Below are 13,004 nucleotides of genomic sequence, written 5' to 3' on the forward strand. Positions count from 1 at the left end.
TATGATAAAAATTAAAAATATCTTTAATGGTGCTGCTTTTAAAGGATAAAAAATTTTATTCCATAATACATTTTTAAAAGGTATCATTTAAAACAATTTTTGACTTATGTTCAAATATTGATTAATTTATAATGACATTTCTAATAAAAATATTATAAAAATAATTTGTGGATCCCATATTTCTGCTCATGCGTTTCCCACTCAAATGGCGCGAACTCACTTTTTATTATTTTGAAAAATGATTTTTGAAATGACTTGGAGTCGCCACTTATTTTTGTTTTATTTTTAAAGGGAAAACAAAATAAGAAATAAAACTTTAAGTGTGACTCCTTATTTGGAAAAAGCGATCTGTGAAAAATCGAATCTGGGCTCAGGGGTCAGGTTTCTTATTGGAAAGGTACGGTAATGACCGTACCACCCCTCTAAGCCCCTAAAATGGGTCTCTACTAAATAAAATTAAACAATTATGACAATTGGTAAGGAAATAAATGAATATCAAAATGATCACACATTGAAAGCTAAAACATGCATAGATAATAGTCAAAAGAAGAGTGCGCGCGTACCTTAGCAGCGAGCCATGATGCGCTATAATGAAATGGAGTTAGTGCACAATAATGAGCATAAATATGTCACACATGTCACTAAATAGAGCAGGAGATCATCACTGATGTTGGGCCCCACCAAACCCGATTTATTCTTGCATTAATTAATCTCATAAATTCTATTGTTTTTGAATTATGAAAATTACCTTCATGCTTATTAAAAATAGTGAAAAACGATAAAATTATTTTAAAATAAGAGAAAATTTGTGAATGTGTTTGCCTGAAAGAAAAAGACAACGAGTTTATTAAAAACAGGATTCTTGGTGACCCTAAACCTTAAGGAAAGATAGAAAATTGACGACTTAAAATTATTTGAAGATTGTAGTGGATTTATAATTATTTGAAGAAAACCGGAATTTTGAAAATTGATTATAAAAAATTGAAATCTTAAAAAAAAAATTGAAAATTGGAGTCTTGAAAATTAAATTTAAGAATTGGAGTTTTTGAAATTAAATTTGAAAGAAATTGGAATTTTGGGAATTGAATTTGAAAGAAATTGGAGTTTTTTTATAAAAAATAAATAAATAAATAAATTTAGGAAATGGAGTTTTGGAAAATTGAGTTTGAAAATTGAAAATATGGAAGTTAATTTTTGATATCAAAACATGAAGAATAATAAAAAAATAAAAAAACGACACATGGTGGATCAAATTTCCATGCTGCCTTCCCACACCTTGAACTCCCAATAGCATCACAGTAGGCGCTTCCCATGTAACCACTGCCACTTCTCTGTAGCTCTTCCTCACCAACATTGCATTCAGGGGACGGATAGAAGTTTGTCGGTCTCTAGGTTACCATGATAGTTGGCTTCTTCGCAGGCGAGCATACCAACCAGACGAAGTCATAGGGGTCCTCCAGCTTAGTCGTGCGCCTGCCACTACACGCGCTCTCGTCGTCGATATGGCGCACTCGTTGGTTGCTCCGGCAGCAACGACCTTGCCTACAACAACTCCCACGTTTCTTCGTGTTTCCAACTTGATGCACGCCTCCATTTCCATCATGCCATGGTGGCTAGCATAGAACCTCTGCCGACATTGAAGTTTAGGTCGTCTTCTAGCTCACGAACCACAAGTTCAACAACGTCCAATGGAGGGCATTTGGCCTAGAGAGTAAGGTCCCCAAAGTTGTTGGAGCCTTGTCCATTTGAACAACCTGCTTTATACTGGCATCGATAGTAATGCTCAAGCAATCGAGTGGCTTTGACCGCAACAACGAGAACGAAGATCGCCATCGGCTGGTGGTGGTCACCGAGGCACAGCTTATACCGATGGCTAGTGGACCTTGAAGGCGCGACGCTTCGACATTGATGGCTGGCATACTAAAGGTTCGTGTAGCAGCGCTCTAGGCCATCTCTCTCATCCACTCTCATTGATAGAAAACTAGGAAGATGATAAAATTTTGCCACTAAAGTCCAAATTACTTACCATAAACTAAAATTTAAATAACTCGACTTAAATGCCTTCCCTATAAATGAGGATGAAAAGAGATAGGAGAAACCAAGCAAACAGGCATACATTGACCACCCTTAATCATCAAAATGAATCTCTAATGTCAACAAGAGATGGAAGAAAATAATGCGAAAATGGAAGAAGATGAAGTATACGGGGACTACACCTGGTGGGATTCGCTTAAGCGCTAATGCTCAATTTCCAGTGTTTCGCTACCTTCTCCTCCACAACACAAGTTCTTTCCCTCTTTAGCTCTCACTCTAGCTCTCTTCACCCTCCCTCCAAGTTGCTCACTCTCTCTTACGACCTAGCCCAAAAATCTTGCCCCCCAAGCTATCTTCCTCAAACTAGCAAAAAACACGCTCCTCTCTAACGACCATAATATTCCCAACCACTTGTCATTCTCTGATTCCTCAAGAAAAATGTCACCGCCAACCTACTCCATCATACATGTGCTGCCAAAAAAATAAAAAAGGTGGTAAACATGTACTCCCAAAATAACCAAAATAAGGGTCTACATAATTATAATTATTTTTATCATAATCACTTTCTAATTGGCCCTTAATCCAATTTTAGCAAAACAAAGTCACTTTTAAGAAAACTTTAATTAAATGGTTAAATTTATTTTAATGAACTACAAAAACATAAGTCAATTTTCCTACCATATTCAATATTTTCTATAATTTAAATTATTTTTAGTTTTATTTTCCTAATTTTATTTTATTATTAATAAGATAATAACATTCTTGAAAGTACTTAACTAAAATTTCATTAAAATTTAATATTAATAATATCATTTTCATTTAAAAAGAGCGCTAACTCTTTTTTCATAATTTTCATATATAAAAAATCATGATGAAATCATTTGATGAATAATTTTAAAATTTTCATTTTATATCGTATTTTGAAAAATAATTTAAAGTTATATATAAAAATAAATTTTACTTTGCAACATGAGTTTAATTTATTTGTTTTTATCATTTTTGGAAAATATTTTTAAAATAAATAATTAGAGAATCAAAATCTTAAAAATAAATAAATAAATAAGTAGGGATACACAAAAAATGATACAATAGACATACCTGTAGACCCCCTTTGAGGAGGGAAAGGCTGGTAGTTTTTTTTTTTTTTAAGGGTTTTTTTTATAGCATTGGAAGAGAGCATTCTGGAGGAGCTGGCAGCACCCGAGAAGTGTGGGGGGGACCCCTCTCCATGCATGGGACCAGCTGCAAGAGACAGGGAAGCCATGCTGCTGATGGGATGAACAGCAAAGGGAAGCCATGCTGCTGATGTGATGAACATCAAAGGGAGGTAATGGCTTGCCCGGGAAGATAGCACCTGTTGCCACAAAGACACCAAGAGAGGAATAGGAGGAGGGATAGGAGGAGAGGGCCAGAGGGAAAGGAGAGAAGATTCTTCGAGCTTGAGGGAGAAAACAAGCGAGGTATGACTGCCATTGATCTTTCATTTTCTTTATCAGTATACAGCTTCATTCCTTTTTCTTTATATTTTCTATGACTTGTTTGACTATACGTTCTGTCTTATGATTCCTCTTCGGTTCTCGGATTTCTTGGCGGCTATCTTGCCTATTTTCCTTGTGATGATTTGAGAATAGCACGACTCTGTTTTAGTCAGTGCTATGCATCAATAGTTGCTTTGTTTAGTTCTTATCTCCTTGGGACATATTCTAGTTCACCCACCTACAACCAAGCCTGTGGATCTAAACAGGAAATATGGCTTTGGTTGTTTTGTTTGTTTCATTGGTTTATGTTTTGTTTTCTCTTTTGTGTTCTTCTTCTTCCCCCCGTTTTGATGTCTACCTGAGGAGAGCTGGGCATATGAATATAAGGCGTAAAGAGTTTTTGAGTGCTTATGCGTATGAAGTTCCAGACTAGATGAGTTCACAGGGCTCTCTGGCACACCTCTTTAGAGCATATGCAAGGGTCTCCGACACAAGCCAAGAGTATGATTGGTAAGCAGGGTGGCAAACAGACCATAACCAGTGCAGCATATGTGTTTCTTGTGGTTATTTTGGGCATTCTTGGGTACGGGGCTGCATTGGAGTCTTAATATTTGGGGACTGTTTTATCCACTGATTTCTATGAGTAGTACATCAGCAAGGAACTCCTCTCTCTAAACCTTCCCGTATCCATAAACCCACTTCTCTCACCACCATGTTATCCATGTCTTAGCTGTTTCCTTGTCATTTTACCCGCCCACGTGCATGCTCCGGAAATCTGGTCCTTGCACCCGAGACACCCAATTCCTTCCCTCTGAGATCATTTCTCTTTTCGAACGAACTTGGAACATCAGGAATGCGCCATGGCGACCATGAGATACCTGATTTTGCAGTGATTATTTGAGTTTTGGGGACATCTGGTTTGAAGTATTGGAGGAATCATAAGTGGAGTCGCTGCTTGTCAAGATGAAGTTTATGAAGCTTAGACCACAGCCAGACTTCTTTCAGAACTAATGGAAACAGTGTTAGACATGTGGTATCAAAGTTGGCAATGGATTTTATGATTAATGTAGGAGGGTTCATGCTGATGGAGCTCCCGATTCAAAGATGGATGTGGCTGTAAAGCAGCTGGAATGGGTTCCTTGGGCTGAATGATATCAGCCTGAAGCTTGGTCCAAGGTTCGATAAAATGGGGTTCGGAGCTGCGAAAGAGGTTGGGTTTTATCCAGATGGCGGCGACGTTGCTCTTGGTGGGGACGGCACTGGCAGCGGCGGTGGTCCGGCGTCGTCTTCTATACGCAACATGTAGCAGTTAAGCGGCGAGGAAGGCGGATTCGTTTATGGAGACTGTTTTGCATGGACCCCCCCTCAAGCCCATTTCCAAAGCCCACTTGTCCCACTTACTTTCATGCATGCAGTCGGTGGAGAGTGTCACTCATGCATATATATTTGCTTATTTGTGCAACCTCTCCATTCTCAATATCAAGATTCAATCCTCACCCTTTTTAACTTTCAAATCTAATTGTCAAAATCTTCATTTTCAAAGTTTAGTTTCCCAAAATCCTTTCTAATTTTTAAGAGTTTCTATTTCATAATGTTCTTTTTTTTAGCTCCCCAATTCCAAAGTCAATTTTCAAGATTCAAGATTTTAATCTAATTTCCGAAACTCTAATATCTTCCTAAATTAATTTTCAATTTCAAATATTCAACTATTCAATTTCATATGTTTAGATATTATGTTTGTCAATAATTATTTTTATCCCATATATATTTATTCATCTCATTAAAAAAAAAAAAAAAAAAAAACTCCAATCATTAAAGTTCCTATTCTTCAAAAATCTGAATTCCAAATCTAATTTTCAAACCCCTAAAAATTCCACTATTCTTTTTATTCCGTTTAAATATTATTTTTCGTTAATTAGTATTATCATCCTATATTAGTTCATTTATCCAAAATCTAATCCTTTAAAAAGATCCAATGTCATAATTTAATTTTCAATCCTAAAATTCTACTATTTGGCTAAATGTTATTTTCTTTAATTTGAATTAGTATCCTGTATTCATTTACTTATTTAAAGTTTAATCCCTCGAAAATCTAACTCCCTAACTTAATTTTTCAATTCTAAAAATTCTGCAATTCGTTCAAATCTTATTTTCATTAGAATTATCCTCCCCTATTTACCTATCTATTTAAAGTCTAATCCTTCGAAAATCCCATGCCTTAACCTAATTTTTCAATAATTTGTTTAAACCTTATTTTCATCAATTAGAATCATTATCTCATATTTATTTTAGTAATTTAATCTTTCAATAATCCATTTAAATCTTGTGTTCATCAATTGGAATTATTATCCTATGTTCATCCATCTATCTAGTCTAATCCTCCAAAAATCCCATGTTTTAATTTAATTCTTCAAAATACTTGTTTAAATCATATTTTCGTAAATTGAATCTATATCCTGTATTTATTAGTTATTCAAAGTCTAATCCATCAAGAAAATCCCATGCTTTAATTTAATCTTTCAATAATCCGTTTAAATCTTATGTCCATCAATTGGAATTATTATCCTCTATTCATCCATCTATTTAGTCTAATCCTCCAAAAATCCCATGCTTTAATTTAATTCTTTAAATATTCGTTTAAATCTTATTTTCATTGATTAGGATTATTATCTCATATTCGTCTATTTATTTAAAACCTAGTTCTTCAAAAATCTCTTGTCTTAACTCAATTTTTCAATCCTAAAAATTTTACGGTTCGTCTAAATTTTATCCTCATCAATTAGAATCATTATTCCATGTCTTTTCAAAGTCCAATCTTTCGAAAACCCTTTGCCTTAATTAAAACTTCAATCCCAAAAATTCTACTATCCATCTTTATTCGCCTAAATATTATTCTCGTTAATTAGTATTATAATCCCCTACCTACCTATTTATTCAAAGTCATATCCTTTAAAAATCCAACGCCCTAATTCAAATTCTCAATTAGAAAAATTGCACTATTCTCTTATTATTCGTTTAAACATTATTTTTGTTAATTAGTATCATTATTCTGTGTTTATTTATTTATTTATTTCAATCATTAAAATTCAATTCTTCAAAACCGGATTTTCATATTTAACCTTGAGACTCAAAAATTTCACCATTCACTTTTATTCATTCAAATATCATCTTTGTTATCATTGTTATAAATTTCACGTTTGCTTATTTCTTTTTTCTAAAAATTCCAATAATTAGAGTCCACTTGTTCAAATATCCGACTTCCAAACTTAATTTTCAAAATCTCACTATTCACTTTCATCCGTTCAAATATCACTTTTGTCAAAATCCGATTTTCTAATTTAATTTTTAATCTCACAGACCCCACTATTCACTATTCATCCGTCCAAATATCGTTTTGATTAATTAATAACATTATTCCATATTTACCCATTTATTTCTCTTAAAAATCTCAATCATTAAAGTCTAATTCTTCAAAATTCCGATTTCTAAATTTAGCTATCTAAAATTCCAAGTGTCCTATCTCCGAACCTAATTCTCAGTTCCTAATGTTCCGATTACCGTATTTACCCAGTTACTCATTTGTTACCATCATTATTTTTATTACCATTTTATTTGTTCATTTCTAAAAAGTCCACCTTCAAATGATTTTCGAGATTTCCAATTTTCATAAATCAACTTTCATAATTTCTACTTCTCAAATAACTTACGATTCTGATATCTTTCAAAATTTAACTCTCATAATCCCAATTTTCATAACTTAATCTTTTTTTTTTAAGACCCCGAACCCTCAAATCATTTTCAAAATTCCAACCTCTTTCAAATTCGATTTCTAAAATTCACATTCTCACATTCAACCTCTAAGAATTTGATCTTCAAATAAACTCTAAAACTCCAATTTTCTAGTGATCTTCGAGATTCCAATTTTTCAATTAAATTTCAAAAGTCTAATTTTCTCTCAAATAGTTTTAATTCCGCTATGGTTTTCAAACGATCTTCCACGCTCCTCTTGATTTTAATAAGCGTGAACGAATTTTTCATAATTCCAGAATAATGGAATCTGTGACATTAAGTCATGCTAAATAAACGGGCTTTGGTGGGGGCCCAACATGGGTGACTTTATGATTGATTGATTGATCGATCGCTTGCTTTGATTATCATACGTGATTGATTTATCCTACTCTCTGACATACATGCGATTATTCCTAAATTGTGCACTAACCCTCTCTATTGATAGCACATGGCGGCTCGTTGCCCAGGTATGTACCCATTTTCCCTATAATCGTTGTCTATGCATGTCTCGACTCTTATGTGTGCATGATCATTCAGGATATTCATTGATTTACTCGTCAATTGCCACATCAGCTTCATTTTATTAGTAGAGACCCGACTTTAGGGACTTAGAGGGGTGCTATGGTCTTTTACCGTACCTTCCCGATAAGTAACTTGATCCCCGAGCCTGATCCGGTTTTTCGTAGATCACCTTTTCCAAAATAAGGAGTCGCACTTAGAGTTTTATTTCTTATTTTGTTTACCCTTTTAAAAATAAAACAAAAATAAGTGGCGACTCCAAGTCATTTTTTTTAATAAATAAAATCATTTTTCAAAATCAAAATCGAGCCTGCCATCAAGTAGGAAATGCATGAGCCGAAATGCGGGATCCACAATACCATATAAATTCATTTTATATCATTTTCATGTTCTATAGATATTATGACATTATAAGAAAATCATATATTTTAACTTATTATTAACCTTTAAATTGAATTTTACATATTTTTTAAACCTTAAATCCATTATCAACTTTATATATCCCTAAAGTATAATTATCCCACTAGTATTTTTTTATATTATCAATATTAAAATTACTTATTTTTATTAAGTTTATAAAAAGTTTTTGACTTTTAAATACTCTCTTTATTGGCTAAATATACTTACACCCCCCTTTGCTTTGAAATTTCATCCAAAATCCCACTTACAGTTCTTGTTATTAAATTTCATTCACCTCCTTCCAACAAAATTTCAAATCAATATGGATGCACAATTTTTAAGAAATGTGAGTCAATGTAATCCTTTCAAAAACCAACCTGAACTTTAATTCAAATTAATATTTGTTTAAAGAAAAATAAAAAAGCTTATTAGGGCTGATTGATTAGTCTCAAATTCTTGAGAAAATAATCCATAAAAAAATCATACAAAAAAGATATAGAAGAAAAAAAAGGGTTTTCGAGTGATTTCCTTACACAACCAAATAATTTAGAATTTTGAATGTAATAGGAATTGGAGAAAAGAATGATGGGAGGTAGAATGGGAAAGCTTTTGAGAAGCCAACAGAAAGGATAAAGGTCCTTTCTTTTCACTTTGCATCACCCACATGGATAAAAAAACAATTAAGCTTCCTTCTAAAGCAGTAAGATTGTTAAAGGGAAAAACCAAATAAATAAAGACAGTTGATTAATGATGATACAACAAAAATGTAAATAAACATATCTGTATGAGTCTTGAACGGGAAGAGAATCAATCATACAACCCCCCAAAAGGCCAATGGCCAAAGGCCCAAAGCAGCATGTGTAGAGGGTAGTAGTGTACATAATACGCAAATCCATCAAACTGCAATATCAGATTCATGTTCTCCTCGCATCACCTGCTGCCGTCTTCTACACTCGCAGTAAAAAACTGTATTCACAACATAACTCCACAGCACAACCACCCCAAACAGACACACCAACCACAGTTTATTCCCAAACCCCATCACCCTCCATCCACTCACACTCCACCAATCTCCGCCCTCCATCGTCTCCTCCATCTCCCACCCAATACAACCCGACCCCAACACTAGGATTCCCGACAATACCCACCGGTAAACCTCCTCCCCTCCATCAAACCCCACCCGCTCCCAATCGCATCCCACCCCCATCGCTCCTCCATCACAGAAACCACCACTCCCAGGCTCAGCACCGCCATCAGGTACACCTCCACACCCAACCCCACAAGCGCCACCGCCACCGCCACCGGACCCAGACCACCGGCCTCGGCGGCGGCCGCGACTAATGTGCGCTGGAGGAGCACGTACACCAGCATGACGGCGTAGACACAGATGGTGGTGACCAAGGGTTTCTTCCATGTGGTCCTGACGGCCGTGAGCGCCGTGTCAAGAGTGGGGCGCTTTCCGTTGCAGGAGAGGCCGGTGGAGTGGACGGCGGTTATGGCGGCGAGGAGGGAGAGGGCGTAGCATGGGAAGAAGAAGAGGGCGTTGAGGCGAACGAGGGAGATGGTGTAGGCACGTGACTCCTTCCAGACATGGCGAGCCTCGAAGCGTGTTGGGGAGAGGGCAGCCACTGCCTCCAGATGGTAGATTTGGGATTTGATTGGGTGGGAGGAAAGAGATAGGGAGAAGAGGAGGAGGGAAAGCGGGAGAGTGGCGAGGGCAAATATGGAAACAAAAACTTTAGGATTTCTGAGTAGAATTTTGAACGAAGCGAAGAGGGTTTTGAGAGGGGAGAGAAAACAAGAATCTTGGGGGATTCCTCACCTCTCTCCCGCATCTCCCTCCCTCTCTCACTTCCCATCTTCTTCGTCTTCCTCCTCGTTAGTCTTTACGAGAGACTACAAGAACAAGATCGGGACTCAGGAGGTTTTTTTTAATTTTACTAAATTGCCCTTCATTGTCGTTTACTTCAGTCTCCCTCATCTTTCAAGCACGTTGAAGTCGTTTTCTAACCGTTGGATGGTGACACCTGTAAATATCTAGCTGGATAGGAGAAGCAAGTGGGCCCACTATTTAGGCAGCGAAGTTTTTTATCTATTTTATAAAGCTGCGATTCGCGATTCCTGTCAGCTCAGCGTGCATAATGGATCGGAGTCTACAATGCCAGAATTGGTACATTTAAGATAGGGTCCATTCAAAGTAATACAATTTCTTCAACTTTCAGGGGTTTTTCTTTTTTGTTACAGCCAAGCATGTGCAGTTTTTCTTTTTAAAAAAAGAAAAGAAAAGAAAAGAAAAGTTATAAAAACTAAAAAGGATATTTATAAATCCCTTTTAAAAAATATAATATTTTTTAAATTCATGTTTTATAAAACTAAAAAGAATTCTCTTTATTCTCATTCTTTCGAATTCTTATGGCAATTGTAGAAATAAAAAATTTAAAATTAATTTTATATAAAAGAACAACAGTGGCTAGTTAGAAGATCTATATCTGGAATGAGAAAAAACAACTATTAACAAAAGTAATTATAAGGGGAAATAAATCATACAATTGAATGACCCTAGATGCATATAAAGATGGCGTCAAGTAGAGTAGTAAAGAAATCATACATTTTTTAAAATATAAGAATCCCTTTACCGCAATTTTTAAAAACTGTTTTCTATTTTCAAAAATAGAAAACAGTTTTTAAAAATTCATAATATTATTTTATTATTATTTTATGTTTTCAATTTTTTAAAAACAAAGTGAAATAAAAAACACCTTTTAAAGAACAAGTAAAAATTGTTCTCATTTATTTTTAAAAACTTTATCATTTATCTTCTATATAGGATTATTATTTTTCATTCTTTTTATTAGACAAATTAACTTTAAATTAAATAAAACTTAATAGGTTGGATTTATTAACAAGTCTATTAATTTTTAAAAATGATAAAAAAATTTATAAATATAATAAAATATCATTTTTATAACATATAATAAAATAGTATAATTTCTATTAAAAATATAATTTATAATTTTATTATAATATTACAATTTATGTTTTCATGATATATTTTTAAATTTTTTTTAATTACAACATTATTTTCATTTTCAATAAAACTTCAATGAAATTTAATTAATTAATATTATATAAATTGAATTTCAAATGTTTTTAAAAAATCAAAACATTTAAAAAAAAAACAATTTATTCAAACAAGTCTTTTTATTTTTTATTTTTAAAATCCTTTTATAAAAATAACTACCAAATATCCTTAATTTTATAAAACATTAAATTGTTATTTTTTTAACTTAAAAGAAAAGTTTCTAAAAAAAGCATGAGATATCATGATCAAACAAAAAATAAAATAAAATAATTAAAATACTTATTTGATTTGTATTAAAAAAATATTTAAATTGTTTTTATCTTATAGAAATTTTTATTTCACTGCAACAAAAAAATTATTTCATAATTAAAAAAAATTATTTATCTTTAACTCATATAATTGTAAATTTAATTTTCATTTTTTAATAAAACTTAATTTAAATTTGATATCATATTATAATAAATTAATTTTATTAAATTTTTATAAAATAAAAGTAATACATTGTGTTTAAAAACAATACAAATTCTTTTACTCAAACAACTTGTTTTTTATTTACAAAAACTATTTTTAAAAGAATATTGCCAGACACTAGTTTTTTAAAAATTATTTTTTGTTATCTATTTTTAAAACAAATATAAAAAAACACGGCCCTAAATTTTTCTATGTAACAAAATATTTCTAAAAATTATTATTTTTTTTTTATCAAATTTCTTAGTATATTTTTTAAAAATTTTGACAAACATTATTTTAAATTTTTTTTGATAAACTTTTAATAAAATTTATGGACCAATTTGACGATGTTTTTTAAAATTTGTTTTCAAAACAAAGAATAAAAAACAGTTTTTAAAAATAAGTGTTTGGCTAGATGTTTTAAAAAATAAAAAACAAAAAACAAAAATCTTGTTTGGTTGAAAAGAAATTGAATTGTTTTTAAAAATAATGTCTTCCTTTTATTTTATAAAAAATTTATAAATTTAATTTCTAATAATATGAAATTAAATTCAAGTCTTATTTAAAAATAAAAATTAAATCTACAATTATATATCAATCGAAGATAAATAATTTATTTTTAATTATTAAATAATTTTTTTATTCTAGTGAAACAAAAATTACAATAAGATAAAAATAATTTTAGGATTCATTTATAATCCAAGTCAAATAAGTACTTTAATTAATTTTATTTTAATTTCTTGATTTCTTATACTTGTTTTTAAAAATTGTTTATAAGTTAAAGAACCAAAACAAATTATTTTTTAATGTTTTATAAAAATAAAGCTATTTGACATGTTTTTATAAAAATATTTTAAAAACAAAACATGGATAAGTTAGTTTTAATTTTTTTTATTTTGTGAAAACATTTTAAATTCAATTTATATAACATTAATTAATTAAATTTAATTAGAGTCTTATTGAAAATAAAAATAATTTTGTAATTACAAATAAATTAAAAAATAAATAATATCTAGTAAAACATAAATAGTAATATTATAATAAAAACATAAATTATATTTTTAAGTAGAAAATATATTATTTTTATATGTTTGTAACATAAGGATATTAATATCTTTGCATTTTAATAAAAAATGAATAATACTAATTAGTATTTTATTTGAAATAAATAATGAATAAAATTTTACCATTTTAATATAAAAATGAGTCAAAATTTTTTGTTATATATGTACACATTTAATACTCAATTTTGA

The 13,004-nt window shown here is 31.7% G+C and overlaps 1 protein-coding gene across 1 annotated transcript; it reads right to left on the reverse strand.

Annotated features, from left to right (window-relative positions):
• Nucleotides 1-9,344: 9,344 nt before the first annotated feature.
• On the reverse strand, nt 9,345-10,078 carry LOC100243016 (uncharacterized). Its single transcript, XM_019222937.1, has 2 exons — nt 10,042-10,078; nt 9,345-9,955 (listed from the first exon to the last, which is right to left on the reverse strand). The coding sequence occupies exons 1-2, from the start codon at nt 10,076-10,078 to the stop codon at nt 9,345-9,347; spliced, it is 648 nt and encodes a 215-aa protein (XP_019078482.1).
• Nucleotides 10,079-13,004: the final 2,926 nt, after the last annotated feature.

This window comes from Vitis vinifera, chromosome 11, assembly GCF_030704535.1.
Source record: "Vitis vinifera cultivar Pinot Noir 40024 chromosome 11, ASM3070453v1".
NCBI lineage: Eukaryota > Viridiplantae > Streptophyta > Magnoliopsida > Vitales > Vitaceae > Vitis > Vitis vinifera.

Coding starts and splice junctions, on each gene's coding strand:
- LOC100243016 (XM_019222937.1), bottom strand. CDS start 10,078: ATGGGAAGTGAGAGAGGGAGGGAGATGCGGGAGAGAG. Junction 9,956..10,041: donor GAGGGAGATGCGGGAGAGAG/GTGAGGAATCCC, acceptor GAAATCCTAAAG/TTTTTGTTTCCATATTTGCC.